General features: G+C 42.2%; 1 protein-coding gene across 2 annotated transcripts in view; it reads left to right on the top strand.

Moving 5' to 3' along the window:
- Dcaf7 (DDB1 and CUL4 associated factor 7) overlaps nucleotides 1–10,744 on the top strand; it is a 28,291-nt gene extending 17,547 nt beyond the window's left edge. The window contains exons 5-8 of one of the 2 annotated variants that reach the window (XR_013092673.1): nucleotides 1,614–1,823; nucleotides 2,984–3,101; nucleotides 5,776–6,011; nucleotides 10,672–10,744. Coding sequence is in view for 1 of the 2 variants with exons in the window: in XM_076870217.1 (XP_076726332.1) it covers nucleotides 1,614–1,823; nucleotides 2,984–3,101; nucleotides 5,776–5,948 (501 nt within the window). In the remaining variant the exon portion in view is untranslated. Of the gene's footprint in view, nucleotides 1–1,613; nucleotides 1,824–2,983; nucleotides 3,102–5,775 lie in introns of both variants that reach the window. The other variant, XM_076870217.1, reaches the window with a different exon arrangement.
- Nucleotides 10,745–17,758: the final 7,014 nt, after the last annotated feature.

Here is a 17,758-nt window from a genome sequence, read left to right as displayed (position 1 = left end):
CCCGTGGTTGAACCAGTCAGAAGCAGCCCACAGCTTGGGACTGCCAAACTTAACCTGTAGGAATCAGTTTCCTATGATACAAAGAGGAGCAGCTGGGGGAGAACCAGGAATGGATCTTTGAATACAGGCCCTGGCCCAATGCCCTGGCCTTGACAGAATGAACCCAAGGATGGTGACTCTGAATTAAACAGGAATACTTCTTAGAATCTTTGATTTTTCTCAGTCCACCTCTCTAAATAAAGACTCATTGGAAGGCTTTGTGGCTACCTGGCAAATCATAGTATAGGAAGGTTTAGTATGTTGGGGAATTGTTACTGTCCTTTTGTTTCTGATTAATCATACAGGTGGAGAATGAAGAAACAAATCACTCAAAACTGAGCGATCTTTGTTACTGAGCCTCACTGTCCCTGGGCCCCTGTGTCTTTGTCCCCAAGAGTCAACCAGAGCTGGCACCAGAGCTGGCACCATAGCGCACACATACTGCTAAACATATCTGTCTTAAAGTAGCTGGACAGCACTTGACAAAGTCTTGAGGTTCAAGTGTGTTAGGCCTGCGTGCCTCCTATTGATAACTGACCCAGGTCCCTTTTGAACCACTCTTAATCTCTGCCATAGAAAAGCATAATTTCTTCACAGTCAGCCAGAGAGAAAGGAACTAAAGAGGTTGAATAGAAATAGATACTCATTTGGCAATGTTCCTCAGTAGGCAGAACCTTAGGAGGGCGGGAGCTGCAGTGTCTAGAGAGAAATTCCACCCATGTCTCCCTAGAAGTCAGCTGTCATTGTTATCTTGACTGTAGAGAGTTGGTTTGGGTTGGCATTTCTTTTTTCTGTCTCTCTCCACTCATCTGGTGCTTGTGTTATCTGTCTCTCTCAGTCCCTCTCTTTATTTGAAGTTCTCCATTGGTGTCTCTCTGTTTCCTCATAGGCATTAGTGATACACAATGTTTGCAGCAAATTATAAATACAAAAAACCTGTATTCATTCATTTATGAATGTAAGCCCTTTAGGAGAAGAAAAACATGTCCTAGGGCAAGAGAGTGATCCTAAACTTTTGTGAATATAGGAAAACCTGAGTCTCTCATGATTCAAAATTGCTATTACATGTTTCTTGCAAATGAATCTTAAGTCCAGGTGTCATAACAGAACCAGCTTTACTGCTGTTAAGTAGCCACAGGAGGGCTGGCTTTCACCTCTCACATTCATGACCTTAACCATAATGGTCATGGACCTGCCTGTGATTTTCTACAAGTGAAAGCCACCAGAACCCAGGAAATAAGTGTCTCAGTCTTGGAGTGTGGCAGAAGATAGCCATTGGCTCTGACTTCCACTGAGCCTACGTATATAGAATTCTTGTTCAGAGTTATTTGTACTATGTTGATTACCAGGGTATGTGCCTTTTGTTTTATCACAGGTGTTGGAGGAAGAAGACTTAGAAATCAGGACTTGGAAAGGGTGTCAGAGCTTTGGGTTCCAATACTCACAGACACCATTTGGGCTTATTTATCTGCTTCGGTGTTTTGAGCTGGGGTTCATATGAAAAAAAATTTCCCTGATACAGGAAAAGGAGGCAACAGATCTGAATCTGACTGAAGTTTCTTCCTCATCAACAGGTCTATGATATTGCGTTTAGCCGAGCTGGGGGTGGCAGGGATATGTTTGCCTCTGTGGGTGCCGATGGCTCAGTGCGGATGTTTGACCTCCGCCATCTGGAACACAGCACCATCATTTATGAAGACCCACAGCATCACCCACTTCTTCGCCTCTGCTGGAACAAGCAGGACCCTAACTATCTGGCCACCATGGCCATGGATGGAATGGAGGTGAGCATACCATGCAGGCTCACATAGGCCCTGCCACCTAACTCCATCACTTCTTAGTATATCTTTAGAAGACTGGTTCTCAGCTGATGGCAATTTTGTACCCAGGTGATCTTGGGAAATATTTGGAGACATTTTTGGTTGTCACACACGGTGGGAGGCAGTTAGTACTCCTGGCATCTAGTGGATAGAAATCAGGGATGCTGATAACATCATACAATGCAGAGGCCAGTTCCCAATAAAGTGTCATCCTACCCAAAATGTTAATAATACCAAGATTAAGAACAAAGGGCTGGGGATGTGGCTCAAGCGGTAGCGCGCTCGCCTGGCATGCGTTTGGCCCCAGTTCGATCCTCAGCACCACATACAAACAAAGATGTTGTGTCTGCCGAGAACTAAAAAATAAATATAATAATAAAAAAAAAAAAGCAGAAGAAATTTAAAATGATTTAAAAAAAAAAAAAGATCAAGAACAAGGACTTTGTTAAGATCTTCTACTAATCTGAAGAATTGGAGTTGGGACCAAAACAAGCAGAATCTATAAAGCAAACCAAATCATTTGTGTTTATAGGGCTGAATGAAAAACAGGCAATTTTCCCCATCTGACTTCAGCAAGCAGATATAGAAATGACAATGACTTGATGAAAGGAGTAGGTTGTTGGTAGAGATGATGCAGTAGTTACCTTGGTTTGGTGAAGTGGATGCCTCAGACTTCTTACATTTCAACTTCTGTTTTGGTGAGGCTCTCATTCTGTCTAGCTGAGATGCACAGAATTCTTACCATAGGCACCTACCAGGGGCCACAGTAGTAGAGCTCTTGCCTAGCATGCGCACAGCCAGGGTGCAATCCCCAGTTCTGCACAGAGAAAAAAATAAAATCTTAAGCACCTACTGAGGTTTGGTGTTGTCCAAATTCACGTTACCTACTCCTTCTTTTCCCCTTTCCTATCAGTCTCAAGGCCTGATGTTGTTCAAAATAGGGACTTTTTTTGTTCTTTATTTTCTTATTCCTCAACCCTTGGGAAATCTGCCCTTAATATTATTTAAATCCACAAATGTACAGTTATATTAAAAAAAATTGTGTATATAGTGTGTTTTGCTTGTTTCTTCTTTTTTTCTTTCACACCTTGCAGTTCCTGGGCATTTTGCTTGTATTTCTACAGGTGGTGATTCTGGATGTCCGAGTTCCCTGCACACCTGTTGCCAGGTTAAACAACCACCGAGCATGTGTCAATGGCATTGCTTGGGCCCCACATTCATCCTGCCACATCTGTACTGCAGGTAACCGTGATGGGGAGAAATTAACAAGGGGTAGTGAAGAATCTTTGACTCCTGGGTTCTTAGGAATATAATCCTTACTGTTTGTCAAGGTTAGTTTTAAGAGATAACTAACTTATCAGGAGCCTCTCCACATTTCCAGATCATCTTTACCCTCAGTGGAGATCTGAGCATTATCCACATACTAATGACATTTTATATTAAAAATGGTCTTGGGGGCTGGGGTTGTAGCTCAGTGGTAGACACTTGCCTAGCACATGAGAGGCACTAGATTTGATCCTCAGCACCACATAAAAAAGATAAATTAATAAAGGTATTGTGTTCATCTACAACTAAAAAAAATATTTAAAAATGCAGGGGAGGCTGTGCCTCAAAGTCCCCTGGGAAACTTAGGTTCACACAGGGAATGCATATTCAAGAAGAGGCATCCCTCTTGGGTATAACAGAATCTTTGGAACTGTCAAGACTTTCTACCTTCACAATAACAAATCTGCAGGAAGCTCTGAATGTATTGAAGAGCACATAACCTTGCATGATCAGTATCATGTGACTTATAGTTCTCATTTCACCATTTTTGCAGACCAAAAAGAGTATCCCTTAAAAATATGCTGGTTGTCAGTGTAACTTTTATTCTAGAAATAATGCAAGTCTATTAAAAAATGAAAATGGGAGCTGGGGATAAGCTCAGTTGGTAGAGTGCTTGCCTCGCATGCAGAAGGCCATGGCTTCAATCCCCAGCACCAAAAAAAAAAAAAAAAAAAGACAGAAAGAAAATAATGCAGAGGTATAATAGGAAGGTAAAAGTCATTTTTTTCTCCTTGCTGTATCATTTCCACCTCTGAACCACACTCTTTATAGGTGACTTTTAACAGTTGGTGTCTTCTTCTGGACCCTTTTGGTGTATACAAGCATATACATACCCCCAAATATGAGCACACATCCCATTATTTTATGCAACAGGATTCTACTCCTGTCCCACAGCATTCTTCTTTTTTTTCCCCAGTGCATCAGGCTTTGTGTATGTGTGTTGGGTGGGGGGGCGGTGCATGGTAGGGATTGAATCCAAGGATACTTAACCACTGAGCCACATCCCCAACCCTTTTTATTTTTTATTTTGAGACAGGGACTCACTTAAGTGCTTTAAACTTGCCATCCTCCACCTTACTCTCCTGAGCCACTGGAGTTACAGGCATGTGCTACACCATGCCCAGCCCATCAGGCTTCCTTCTACCATACTTTTTCTTCTCCTCAATAATTACTAGCCTTATGATGAATTTTATCCATTATATAGTCAAAGAAGCATCAAGGATTGATGGTTTTCTGCCATCATAGTATTAATTTGACTAGCAGGAAGCATTTCTCAATTTTAGCCCTCTGCTCATGCCTTCACATCTCATTGAGGACCACTTGGAGGCCTGCTGCCACCTTCTAAACCCCATGTCATGGTCTGCCTTCTTCATTACTTCCCTCTTTTTGTCCTGGAGTATGGATAGGGAGGGAAAAGGAAGAAAAAAGTGTCACTCTTCATTCATAGAGAGTAGTACTGGCTTGGCAGATGCCCTACGTTCTGTTCCAACAGTGTGCCTCCGCCTGGCTCCCTGCTGTGTGTATGCTGCACTTGTTTTGAGACCCTTCCATTGAAAGAGCTATTGCTTAAGAGTACTTTATTGAGCATTAAGGATCAGGATCTCAGGGCTTTGGATGACTGAGGGTTTGAAGCGATGCCTCAGATCTCTTGTTCCCAGGAAAGGGATCTTATACTTTGCCCATGTTACATGGACTTGATAAGAGACCCGTGTTGCCCATGGTTAGCCTAGTCTATCAGGGTTCAGTTTATTCAGATTCCTTGTATATCCAAGACTGGCTTTCACATCAGGATGGATGATGGAGTCAGAGAATATTGACTTTGAAGGTCCTTGCTTTTTTTTCTCTCAAAAGTTTTTTACTTTGGTTATAAAAGTTCTGTGTTCAGCTTGGCATGAGCCTATAATCCCACAATTTAGGAAGCTGAGGCAGAAGGATTGCAGATATGAAGCCAGCCTTGGCAACTTAGCAAGACTCAGTCTCAAAATATGAAAAGGACTGGGGATGTAGCTCAGGGGTAAAGCATCCTGGTTTCAGCCCCCAGTACCAAATAAAAAGTAATGTGACCACATTACAGTTCACTTAGGAAATGGAGAAAAGTAGAGATAACCTAGTCTTTCTAATGTACCATCATTCTCATTTTGATAGATTTCCTTTTAGTCATTTTCATAGGCTTATATATTCACATTACGTTGAATCATGAGAGCGGGATCTTTAACCACTCAGGTATTTTTTAGTGGCTGAAAATGACTTCCTCTTTTGGGATCCTTTTTATCCCTTTGCCCTCTCCTGATGCTTGAGCCCAATGAGAGGTGCTCATTTAGTCCTGATCTAATGTCCTAACCCTGGTGCAATGTGCATGGGGCCTGAGGACATATGTGACCTGGAATAAAGGCTAGACCTGAGCTTGCCATTCATTGACTGCACAGCTGTATGACTTTGGGCAAGTGCCTTAACGTTTCTGAAACTGTTTCCTCATGTATTAAAAAGGGTCTTAAAACAAAACCTTCCTCACAGGCATTGCTTTGTCAGCTGTGACTCATTACCCATTGCCTGAGTTGTGACACTGTTTGCTCACTTTCTTTGTCCGTAGCGGATGACCATCAGGCTCTCATCTGGGACATCCAGCAAATGCCCAGGGCCATCGAGGACCCTATCCTGGCCTACACAGCCGAAGGAGAGATCAACAATGTGCAATGGGCATCCACTCAGCCCGACTGGATTGCCATCTGCTACAACAACTGCCTGGAGATACTCCGAGTGTAGTGTTGGTGGCACCTCACCCACAAGGCAGGGGCCTCTGTGTTTCCTGTCTCTGCCCCACCCCAAGTAAGAAGAAACATGTTTCCAGTGGCCAGTATGTGTATTGTTGCTTTGCACCCACTGTTTCCAAAAGCTGCTCTAGGAGTTCCCGGCCAGTCACCCCTCACTCTCTGTGCCGGACTCAGTGCTATGTGGCTCCTCCTCAGCCCAGGGCTGATTTTTACTGTTTTCTCTCCTTTCTTCTTCTCCTTTGCTGCCTCAATTAAACATTTCTGTATATTTGTTTGTCATCTGTTGTGTTAATGAGCACTGGCTCTGTTGTATCCATCTGCCCTAGCTGTCTCTATCTGTTTGCTGCCCAAGGCAGCAGTCCATGTCTTCCCCATCCATGTCCATGTTAGCACTTAAGCGGGAACAAATTCAAAGTTGTCTTTTCTCCTGGTATCAGTGTCTTCAACAAATCTCACTTTGTGTATTTTTTATCTATCAGGCTAATTTTTTTATGAAAAGAATTCCATTCTTCCTGGTTTCTTCCTTTGTTTCATAGTCCTCTGTTTTTGCACCTTTCTTTTTTCCCTCAGTGCCTGGAATGGGTACTGGGTCCTTGATCCCATGAGCAGTTTACCTTCCTGAGTCACTGCTTGAGTGGCATACATCCGACCAGGAATCTCAAACTGCCCTGGTGCTCTGAAGTCCACCGACTCCTCAACCTTTTCTCAACCTGGCCATTTTCAAGGCCATTCTGGGCTCCAGGACAGATGTAGGAGGCCTCTGTTACACTCTGAAATTCTTGTGTCAGGCCCTTTTGGGTATCTTTGGACACTTGTTAGAACTGAGGTAGGCAGGTACCTGGAAGGACCAGGCTAAAGGGGAATTGTTTCAGGAAAACTGAATTGAGATTATGTTTTCAGTACCTAGTTCCAGAGTCTGTTTTTCCCTCTAGACGTAAACCCTGGGCTGCTCCATTTCAGAAATGAATGAGAGGCAGGAATGATCTCTAAGCTAAACTTGGGTATTGGTTTCTTGAGCTTCCTGTGCCTGATGGGATATTGGCCCCTCTGGATTGAGTGCTCTGAACAAGCACCTTCCTGAGAGATACAGTCCATGCGTCTGACCTTGAGCGAGATCATTAGAGTAGGGGATACAGGCAGTTCATAAGGGATGGACTAATCTGCTGTGATGATCCCAGGCCATCAAGTAAATAGCCATAAAAGAATCACAGGCTCCAGGGTCAGCCAGCTAAGAGATCTACCCTTATCTGTCAAACTCACCTTCACCCAGTTTACCTCTGAGCAGTATTGGACTTGTAGTCTGAGTTGTCTTTGTTGACTTACAGGTCACAAATGTCAGTTTCCGTTACATGAATGGGTTTCACAGAAGAGGCTTGTGTGTAATTCCAACTTTGGATGAGCCCTTAGGGTGGGCACAGTTTGTAATGTGCTCTGAGGAGAGTTCACCTAGCTTGTCAGGCTCTACCAAGTGCCTGAAGGTTTTTTAGACTGAGTTGCTTGTCTGAGATTAGGAGAGTAGCAGGTCTAGAGGCCAGTGGTTTTGTCCTCTTGGGATCTCACCAAAAAATAAAAGTTAACTTCATTCTTCTGAGCCCTTAAACTCTTATGGTTGTCTTTCTTTTCCATAGCTGATGGAGTAGTATGTCAAAAGTCATAGCTTGCTTTACCACACAGGGGCTTGTCCCATAGGAGAGCCTTTTCTAGTTGGGGTATTTCAGCTTTGACCTTCTTACTTTATCATTCTGATTTGGAGATCTGTTTGGCCATCTACTTGAGGTTGACTTTTCTGCATTTACCACCAGCTTTGTACTGTATCATTTGAAGATGTAGAGTGAGCAATTCTTGGTTGACCCTCCTTCTCTGCTTTTAATTGTGTTTACAAGTGGTTATGGGGTCTTCTCTAAAGGTAGCAAGTCCAGCTGATGGCTATTGCTCTAGGAGGCCCCCAGTTTCTTTCTGTGGAAAGAATCTGCAAAATGTTAGCAAGGGCTGGTCTTGCTGGGGATGGCCTATCTCTACTGAGTTCTTTTTTCTTTCTTTCTTTCTTTTTTTTTGAGACAGGGTTTTGCTATGTTGCCCAAGCTGGTCTCAAACTTAGCCTCCCAAGTGGTTAGGACTACAGGCACACGCCACCATGCCCAGCTTCCACTGTGGACTTAAACCTGGTCTGAGTGGCAAGGAGATTTATTAACTGGAACTCAAAAATAGTAATTCAGAAAATATAATTAGCAATAGTTATTAAAATAGATTTTGATGAGGTAGCTATTAACCCAGGAAACCACCTACTTCTGATGTTTTTTTCCCTCCTTGCCCTGTGGACTTCCAGACCTGTCATTTTGCTGTAGGCCCTGAAGTGCAGTCCTACTCTTCTGTGCCCCACTTGGAACAAAATTGAGACTTCACTCTTGCTTCTCTTAGCAAACACATATACACGCAGTTGCCAGGTTACTGGTATTTTAAAGACCCAGGTCTCTCACCCACCCATCAGGAACATGGCCTTATGGCTGAGGTGGAGATTTCTGTAGTGTGAGGATGTAGAAAGTCTTGAAGTTTTAGTTTCTAAAGCAGATCTCTTTAATTGGTTTTGGTTCATCTCAAGAAGAGCAGATCAGGGGGCTCCTGATCTGCTCTTCTTGAGATGCTGCTAGGACTTCACTAGGGAGGCCACAGAGGCATCTCTGAGCTCTGGTAGCTGTGATGGCCCTTTGACTTATCTTGGCAGGCTGAGCTTCAGGTGTCTCTGCTTCCCAGGAAGGGTGGAATGCTGAGTCAGTTAGACCTCAGGTCTCTTAACAATCAGAGAGCCAAGCTGGTGAGTCCAAGGCATTCAGTGGCTTGAATGATGGACTCAGGAAGTTGAAGTCCTCTCCTTCCAGGGAGGAATGAGCCTGCAAGGTTAGGACTTGAAGAGAAATGATATTTGATGACTGGTGAGAATTCCATATAGAATCAGGGTCAGCTCAGAAAATTGGCTAAGATTCAGGAAGAACAATGTGTTTACAATAGTTGAAATTTTAGGAGGAAATTTTGGACATGGGAAAAAGTGGTGTTTCTGTGGATGAAAGGAGGAAATGTTAGAGGGCATTTCAGATCTGAAGTAGGGATTCAGAGAGTGTTTTGTGGCTGTGGAATGAGGCTGCCCTCAGCCTGAAACAGCTAAGAGCTCTACCCACACTTGTTAAACTTGCCCCTGAGCAGTATTGAACTTGAAGTCTGCCTTCCTGGACCAATCAGTGGGTGCTGGGTAGCTATGAGACAGGATGACGGCTCAGGTCAGAGGGGCCCCCTCCCTGCAGCAGGCAGCCATAGGCAATGTCTGGTGGGTGATAAGAATCCACAAGCATTGCATGTCCTGTGACCATTCCAGACCATGGTTCTTCTTGATTGTATTGCACAGAGGTGATAAGCAGTCATTTCCCTCCTCCTTTTTGTTTTCTTTTTTTCTACCCCTTACCTTTCCACTATAGAACCTTCTCCCTGCTGCAGCCTGGACTCTAGATTCCTAGGCTCTAAGGACATACAAGAACTGCAGGATTTACCAAATGTGGGAGGGCTTCTAGATTGCCCTTCACTTCCCTATTTTAAGAATCTGACATCTCTGGTCTGTCTGCCTTGGGGTAGAGAACTGACCCAAACACAGAGAATTGAAGTAGAGCCTTTTCCCTTTACTGTCTGCACTCCAGGATGAGGAAAGAGGGTCATGATTGATGCTTAGGTTGAGTTTTCTGGGAAGAGAACTGAGCTGAGCAAAGCAAGGTGAACCTGGGCCAGACTTTCCGAGAGTCATCTTCTTTGTGCTGGCTGTGCCACTGCTAAGAGTGTCTTATGTTGCACCTTGCCCACCTCACCCTATCCTCCCACTGTTGTCATTGCTGCTAATGGTCAAAGTCAAATATGTGGCTACATGGGATGGGCCAGGTCCTTTTGGACTGCTTTATCTGGTTGTCAGTTTTTAAAAATGGAAACATGCAGGTGCCTTCTGAAAGAGGCTTGGACTGGTATGTCACGCCAGAAACAAATAAGCTAAAGAAAGTTTGGACTCCAGAAGGAAGATGGTGACAGTTTGTGTGACAGCTGGAAAACATACAAGCACCCACATTTGGGACAAACCAGTGAAGATGAACTTATGGTCACATCTACTATTTAAAAGAAAGGTTCTCATCTTGGGTTGATTGTAGTATACAGTGTGTTATGAAAAATGTTGAGCTGAAGCTTTGAATTGCTTTAGTCCAGTATAAATCACTTGCTTTGGTTCCTGTGTATTTTATGACCCCTCTGACAGTGATTTTGCCTCGTTCCCCACCAAGTGTGAATTTGTAGCATGATTGTATAAGCCTCGATGTAGAAAATGGAGATTTCTTGTTCCCTAAAATGTTATCTAACCAGTCTTTCTGTGCCCATTAGCCTAGTATGTCTGAACTTATTTTCTTGTTATATATCTAAAATTTTCCTCTATCCTGTAGGTTTTGTGGCATCCCCTTGTCAGGTGGAGAGGAAGCTGTACTGTAACTGTTTTTCTTTTATGAATATTATTTTCACAGGACTGATTGTACACAGGGCTTGTAATAAAATTATAACACTGTGCTGTGAAACCACACTGAGGATCTCCACTGAAGGCTACTTCAAAGGCACTTGAAAGTGGAGTGTTTCTATGACTTTAGTTCTTGTTTCCTAAGTATATTAAACCTAATTTTCACCCTTTCATTCTGTTTCAGCCTCCTGTATAAGAAGTACCGTATTTTCTGCCCATCATACTTTGTAATAAAACTTGAACATGTATAGATTGAATTCTTCTTGTGGTGAATTCAATTCTTCCCAGTTTGCCCTTTTGATAATGTTTCAGAGACACTGACTGGAGGATTAAACCCCACCTCAGCCTATTACACTTATCTGACAGTGTAGCTCATCACCTCTTACTCTATTTTGGTCACTTGCTTGTTATTTGGTTAACCAAACACAGAGCACCTACTGTATGCCAAGGTTTGTGTCCCTCAGACTGCTTACACTCTACAAAGGGAGACAAATGACAAATAGTTTGTAATGTTACTACAATAACAGGGATGTGTTCAGGCACACTGGTAGCCCTGAGGAAGCCTCTGCCTGGGTGGGAGCCAGAGAAAATTGCAAGATGAGGGCCGCCTGACTTGGGTTTTATATTGTTTAGTTTTCAGCACTGGGGACTGGCAGTCTGCCATGGAGCCACAGTCCTGACTAGGAATTTGAGTAGGAGTTCTTTGGAAATAGGAAATGTTACTTAAGGCAGAGAGAACATCCATATGTAGAGGCAAGAAAGAACTACATATTGATGAATTGTGCATGTGAAATTGTGGGAAATGTAGCTAGAGAGGTAAGCAGAAGCCAAATCAGGGAGAGTTTTGTGCTTTGAAAAATGTTAGACCTTATACCTAATACTCATGTATGAGACCTTGGAAAATTTACATAAAATGAAGTCATGAACAGAATTGCATTTTAGGCTAGGTATGGTGGTGCACATCTGTAATCCCAGCAGTTAGGAAGGCTGAGGCAGGAGGATCACAAATTCAAAACCAGCCTCAGCAATTTAGTGAGACCCTTTCTCAAAATAAAACAAAAAAGGACTGGGAAGAGAACTGAGCTGAGCAAAGGGCTGGGGATGTGGCTCAATGGTTAAGCACTCCAGGATGAGGAAAGAGGGTCATGATTGAGTTCCTGGTACAAAAAAAAAAAAAAGGCATTTTAGAAGGATAGGCAATGAAGCCTCTGAAAGGGTGGTGAGATGGGGAGTTGTGTCATGCTGTATTAGTCAAGGTGAGAGAAAACAAGCCTGAACTAAGGCAGGAGCAGCAGAGATGAGGAGGACAGGGCACAGTGAAGGAATATTCAAAATTCAGTAATCTATTGACTTTGAAAAACAAAGAGATGATAACTTCTAAATCTCATATCTGGACACCAGGCTCTTACAGCTGACTCAAGAGTTCCAAAGCCATGCCAGTTTCTCAAACCTATGATCCAACATGGTAGGATGGGGAAGAGTTTCCTATCCCACTGCTATTCCAATGCTGTGCAGCCCGGATGAAATGCAACCCCCTATTTATTTTAGCTATTTGCTCCTGTTAGTCCATTTTAAGAGTAGCAAGGCAAACTGGTTAGTTTAGTGAGCCTGTATTCAGCAAGTGTGTGCCATTGCAAGAGAACATGGAATTGAGGTAATAGGTTCTTGAAGACAAGTGTGTACTCGAGAATTTAAAATTCCCGAGCACCCACTGGCTCTGTTGGAACTGTGCTATGATCTTACAATGCATGTTTTATAGGAAATATGTGATTCTGCTCCCTTGTTTTTAAGGATAAAACCGGGAGAGTGACACTTGACTGCAGTCTCAATTGGCTAGGTAAGTTGAGGCTGTACAACAAACTCCCAAATCTCAGTGACTGAGCACAACCAAAGTTTATTTTTTGCTTACACAAAGTCCTTTGGCAATAGATCAACCCTTTTCCACCTTCATCTGGAACATCTGGCCTCCCAGTCACTTTGGAAAGGGGAAGTAATATTTTTCAGGTAGGCCTGGAAGTGGCTTACTCCTGCCCATGTCTACCAAACTCAGTCACATGGTTCCAACATAAGGAAAGTCAAGAAATCAAGTCTTCTGTGGGCCCTGGAAGAGGAAATAAAGTGACCAGTAAATAGTAATGTCTTTACAATATTTCATAGGGTGTACTACCTGGAATAACAGCATCATTTGTTAAGAGCTGTAAGTTGTAGATGGACACAATATCTTTATTTTATTTATTTTTATGTGGTGCTAAGGATCGAACCCACTGTCTCACATGTGCTAGACAAGTGCTCTACCACTGAGCCACCACAGCCCCAGCCCTTCCAAGGTTCATTTTTAAGTGATTTCAGTGATCCTGACAATCAAGCCTCTGGAGATAGTTCAGTCATTTGTGAATTGGTCTTGAGGAAGTAAATAGCTCAGACTGAAAAAGCAAAAAAATCTGGGTATGTAGCTCTGTGGTAGAACTAGTGTGTGCCTACACACCTTGGGAGTGATCCCAAGCCCTGTCAAAAAAAATAAAATACACATAAAAACAGTTACAGAGTCAAAGCAAATTATTTCTTTCCAAATCACACGCTGAAGCTTAAAGTGTCAAAAACACACATTTTTCTTCTGAGTGACTACTCTTCAAAAAAATTTGCCAAGAAACTGTTCTCTAAAATCATAGTTTGCTGTTTGAATCCTGACTGTCTTGCTTGGAGGAGCTATCACTTTTTCCAACCCAGGTATAGGGCTTCCAGGCAGAGGTTTGTGAACACAACTTTAAATTTATCTTAACTTTATATCTGCTGAGGAGACTGATGCCTTGGGCCCTCTGCAGTCCAAGCAGATGTCAGCAGATTTTTGCATACTCTGTGTTCCTTTGAGCCTATCAAACTGTTTCACTTAAATTTGGCTAAATCTCCACCTTCCCCATAATCCTACAGTAACTGTCATATCCTTTACTTGACAAGATACCATCCTCCCACCATTCCTCTGGTGTGTACTCTCCCCTACTGCAGTGAGCATCAGCTTGACTGTTGGATGACAGGTTTGACCCTGGAGGGCTGGTGATGATACAAGAACAGTTGAAACCTTGTTTGATTTCTGCACTTATTTGTGAATATAAATTCTATTAATTTGCATTTTGCTACTAAGGTAACATCATAACTACATTTAATTATAAAAAGTAACATGAATAGCTAGTGAGCACATGAAAAGATGTTCAACATTATTACTCAAAAGGGAAGTATAATCAAATCAATGAGAACACATCACACCCCTCGGATGGTAACAATTACAAAAATAAATTTAGTGAGGGTGTGAGAAACTGAACCCTCATACCTTGCTGGTGGGAATATTAAGTAATGTAACCACTCTGCAAAATAGTCTGGCTGTCCCTCAAAAAAGGTAAAACATAGAATTGCAGCTTGACCCAGAAATTCCACTCATAGATATATTCCTAAGAGAAGTGAAGTTCCCAAGTTTACACATATTCACATATTCATAGCATCATTATTCATAATAGAATGGAAACGTAGATAAATAAAATGTGGTATGTTCATATAATGGAATATTATTTGACAATAAAAAGGAATGAAATACTGATGTGCTACAACATAACTGAACCCTGAAAACATGCTAAGCAAAAAAGTAGTGAATCACAAAGGATCACATAGTGTGTGATCTCATTTGTATGAAACGTCCAACAGAGGCAAATCTACAGAGACAGAAGCTATTGCCTCAGGCATTGAAAATTGGGAAGAAATGGTAGTAACTGCTAATGGATATAGTGTTTCTTTTGAGAATGATGAAAATTGATTATGGTGATGGCTACACAACTCTGTAAATATACCAAAAATCATTGTTTACTTTTAAGTTGATTGCTGGGAGCCATCAGCCAAGTAGGTATGACAAATTCCTTGCCAGCTTACTCCCATGCTGTCTGGTGACCTTGCTCAAGGACCAGGGCAGGATCCGTGTTTAGGGTGTTCCCCCTTTAGAATAGGGCAGTTTAGCATAATAGGAGAGTAGGGTGTTTCCCCTTTAGAATAGGGCAGTTTAGTATAATAGGAGATTAGGGTGTTCCTCTTTTGGAATAGGGCGTATCCTGCTGCTGAGTTCCTCTTGAGTGCTTAGGGTCAGACAGTATATTTTGGGAGACAGAAGCCCATGCGGAGTGGATTTAGGCAGGAGTGGATTTGAGAGAGAGTGGATTTGGGCAGAGAACGTGGATTCCCCCAGAGCGTGTTTGTAGACGGCCAGTGTGAGATCGGGAATAAAGAATTGCTGTTTGAATCTACAAGCTGTGTGGAGACTCGTGATTTGTGCCCAGCCGAGAGACTGCGGCAGTTGATGGCCTGTATTACATGTGGGATGTATTAATAAAGTCATTTTCTTTTCAAAACCTACTATGGGGCACAGGAATAGTATCATAATGGAGAGACATAAGCATTTTGATATAAAAAAGGTAAGTACCAAAATACAAGCATGCATGAACGGTTATATGAGGGCAGAGTAAGACACCTCAGCCCAATCAGCCCAATCTGAGAGTTTGTAGATATTGATCTTAAGATAGGAAATAATGCTTGAGCTGAATCTTTTTTTTTTTTTTTTTTGCCGGGGGGGCGGGTGGATTGAATCAGGGATGCTTTACCACTAAGCCACATCCTCAGCCCCAACTTTTGTTTTTAATTTTTGAAATCAGGTTTCACTAAATTGCTTAGGGCCTTGCTAAGTTGCTGAGGCTGGCCTCAAACATGTGATCCTCCTGCCTCACCATCCTGTGTCACTGAGATTACAGGCATGCACCATCAAGCCTGACAACATGAGCTACATCCTGAAGGAAGAATGAAAACTAACCAGGTAAAGTGAAGTGTAATAGAGCCCAGCAAAGACATAGGTCTGGGGGCTGGGGATACAGCTCAATTGGTGGAGTGCTTGCCTAGCATGCACAAGACCCTGGGTTCAATCCCTAGCACCACCAAAAATTAAATAAAATTGTGCTAAGGACAAAGCATTTTTTTAAAAAAAATACATAGCTGTGCTTAAAAGGAATTGGGAGAAGTATTAAGAGCAATATGGTGTTGCTAATCTGCAAGGAAGAGGATGCCTGCTTGCGTTCATCACTAAGAAGCCTGGATTTTTTAAAAAATTTAAATTTGCTGAGCACATTGGTGCACACCTGTAACTGCAACTACTCAGGAGGCTGAGATAGAAGGATCACAAGTTTTAGGCCAGCCTAGGCAACTTAGCAAGACCCTGTCTCAAAATTTAAAAAGACTGGGGTTTAGCTCAATGATAGAGTGCTTGCCTAGCATGCTCAAGATCCTGGCACTTCTAGCACCACACACGCGCGCGCGCGCACACACACACACACACACACACACACATTCCTAAGTGAACTATTAATTACAGTTAAAGGGCTAAGGATGTAGCTCCGTGGCACAGCACTTGCCTAGCATGCTACAAGGACCTAGGTTTAGTCTCTAGCACCACAAGAAAAAAATTACAGCTAAAATTTTGAAGAAGTTCCATAAGAAGGATCACTGAGAAGGTGATAGCCAAATTGGGAGAAGATAAAGATTTCACCAATGAGACAACGAAGGCATTTTAAACAGAGAAGCAAAGAGGTGATAAGATTTTGTACTCAGAGCTGAGCATAGTGATGTACCACTGTAATTCCAGTGAAAGGGTCGGTGGTGGGAGCTGAGGAAGGATACAGTGAACTCTTTCCTCACACTGCAGTGCAGCATCAGGACATGAGACTGCAAAATGAGTAGCTGGATTAGGGAGGTCCTTATGTAATAAAATAAAATAATAAATATTAACAAAATATAATAAAATATACAAATAAAATAATAATACATAATAATAAAATAAATATAAAATATAATAATAAATAATAATAATAAATCTATGTCTGTGTGCTTTACATCTATTATCCCATTATCCTGACACTGGAGAATAGGTGTCTCTAGAGAAGGATCCTAGGAGATCCCAAAGGGAAGTGGGGATTTGACTCAGTACTAGCAAGATCTTTTCCTTAAATGATAGAAAAGAATTTCAAGTGTGTATCAGAGGCATAAACAGAGGTCTACTTTCCTGTTATTTAGGAAGGTAGATACATGATCAGGGAGAATGCTGACAATCTCAAGATAGATGCTTTTTGGGGTAAAGCAAGGAATACACATTCAAGTAAGAATACAGGCCATCTTGAGAATGAGAGATGTGGTTTGGAAATTCTGGCTCTTTATTTAGGTACTGGGGATTGAATCTAGGGATGCTTTACCACTGAGCTACATCCCCAGCCCTATATATTTTGTTTTTGAGTCAGAGTCTCACAAAGTTGCTTAGGGCCTAAGTTACTGAGGCTGTCCTCAAACTTGCAATCCTCCTGCCTCAGCCTCTCAAGTCACTAGAATTACCAATTGTGCCACTGTGCCAGGCTCTGGCTCTTCTTGTAAAAGAAACTTGCTGAGGGGTAGGTATGAGAAAGATATCGGTCTAGTGATCTCGACAGTTTATGGTGGTCTGGGCAATCTCAGGATCCTTAGGCAATGTGTTCTTGATTGTCTGATCAATAACACTGGAAAGTCCCTTAAATTATAGGTTTCTCAAAATATTACATCTCTCTTTAACATATTTATTGGGGGGGGTGTTGATTAACAGTGCAAAGGTAGAATTACAGATTTCACAGGAATTCGTGGGTGACTGGCCTAGGAGACACTGGCTTAGGAAGTGACTGGCCTGAAATATTATGCAGAATTTCTTTTATCTTTATGTCTCCTTTCTGCCTATATTTTTTTATTTCTTCTATTCTACCTCAATCTTAGATTTTATACCTAAGGAAGTGAAAAGTAAAGGAATTTGCCACAGGTTGCACTAGTAAATGAAACAGCCAAAGTTTGAACTTAGCCTGTCTAACCCCACAGGGCAGAAATTAAAGCAGGGAGATTGACTACAAAAGGCTCCTCTCCCCAAAAGCCTGTGGCTCATCTGAATGTGCACTATGATCACTGTTGTCATTTATATTGGAATTTATTACTTTAAAGCTCAAAGGGCTTGTGTTGTGTTTTGAACTCTTCTACATTGGTAAAGTTGGTATCCTTGTTTATACCCAGAGAGTAAATGTAAATGAGTCAGAGAGTAAAGGTCTAGATAACACTTCTCTGAGGGCGGCTTTCTTACCTTAAAACGAGGCAGTTAAACGACATATTTCTTTGCAACAGCAGCAGATGACCTATTATTCTGGACTGGCTCAGTGTTAGGAAGGAATTTGGAAGCAAAA

The sequence above is a fragment of the Callospermophilus lateralis genome, chromosome 11 (assembly GCF_048772815.1).
Source record: "Callospermophilus lateralis isolate mCalLat2 chromosome 11, mCalLat2.hap1, whole genome shotgun sequence".
Taxonomy (NCBI): Eukaryota; Metazoa; Chordata; class Mammalia; order Rodentia; family Sciuridae; genus Callospermophilus; species Callospermophilus lateralis.
Note: the sequence above shows the minus strand (reverse complement) of the source record. Positions and strands in the feature narration are given on the sequence as shown.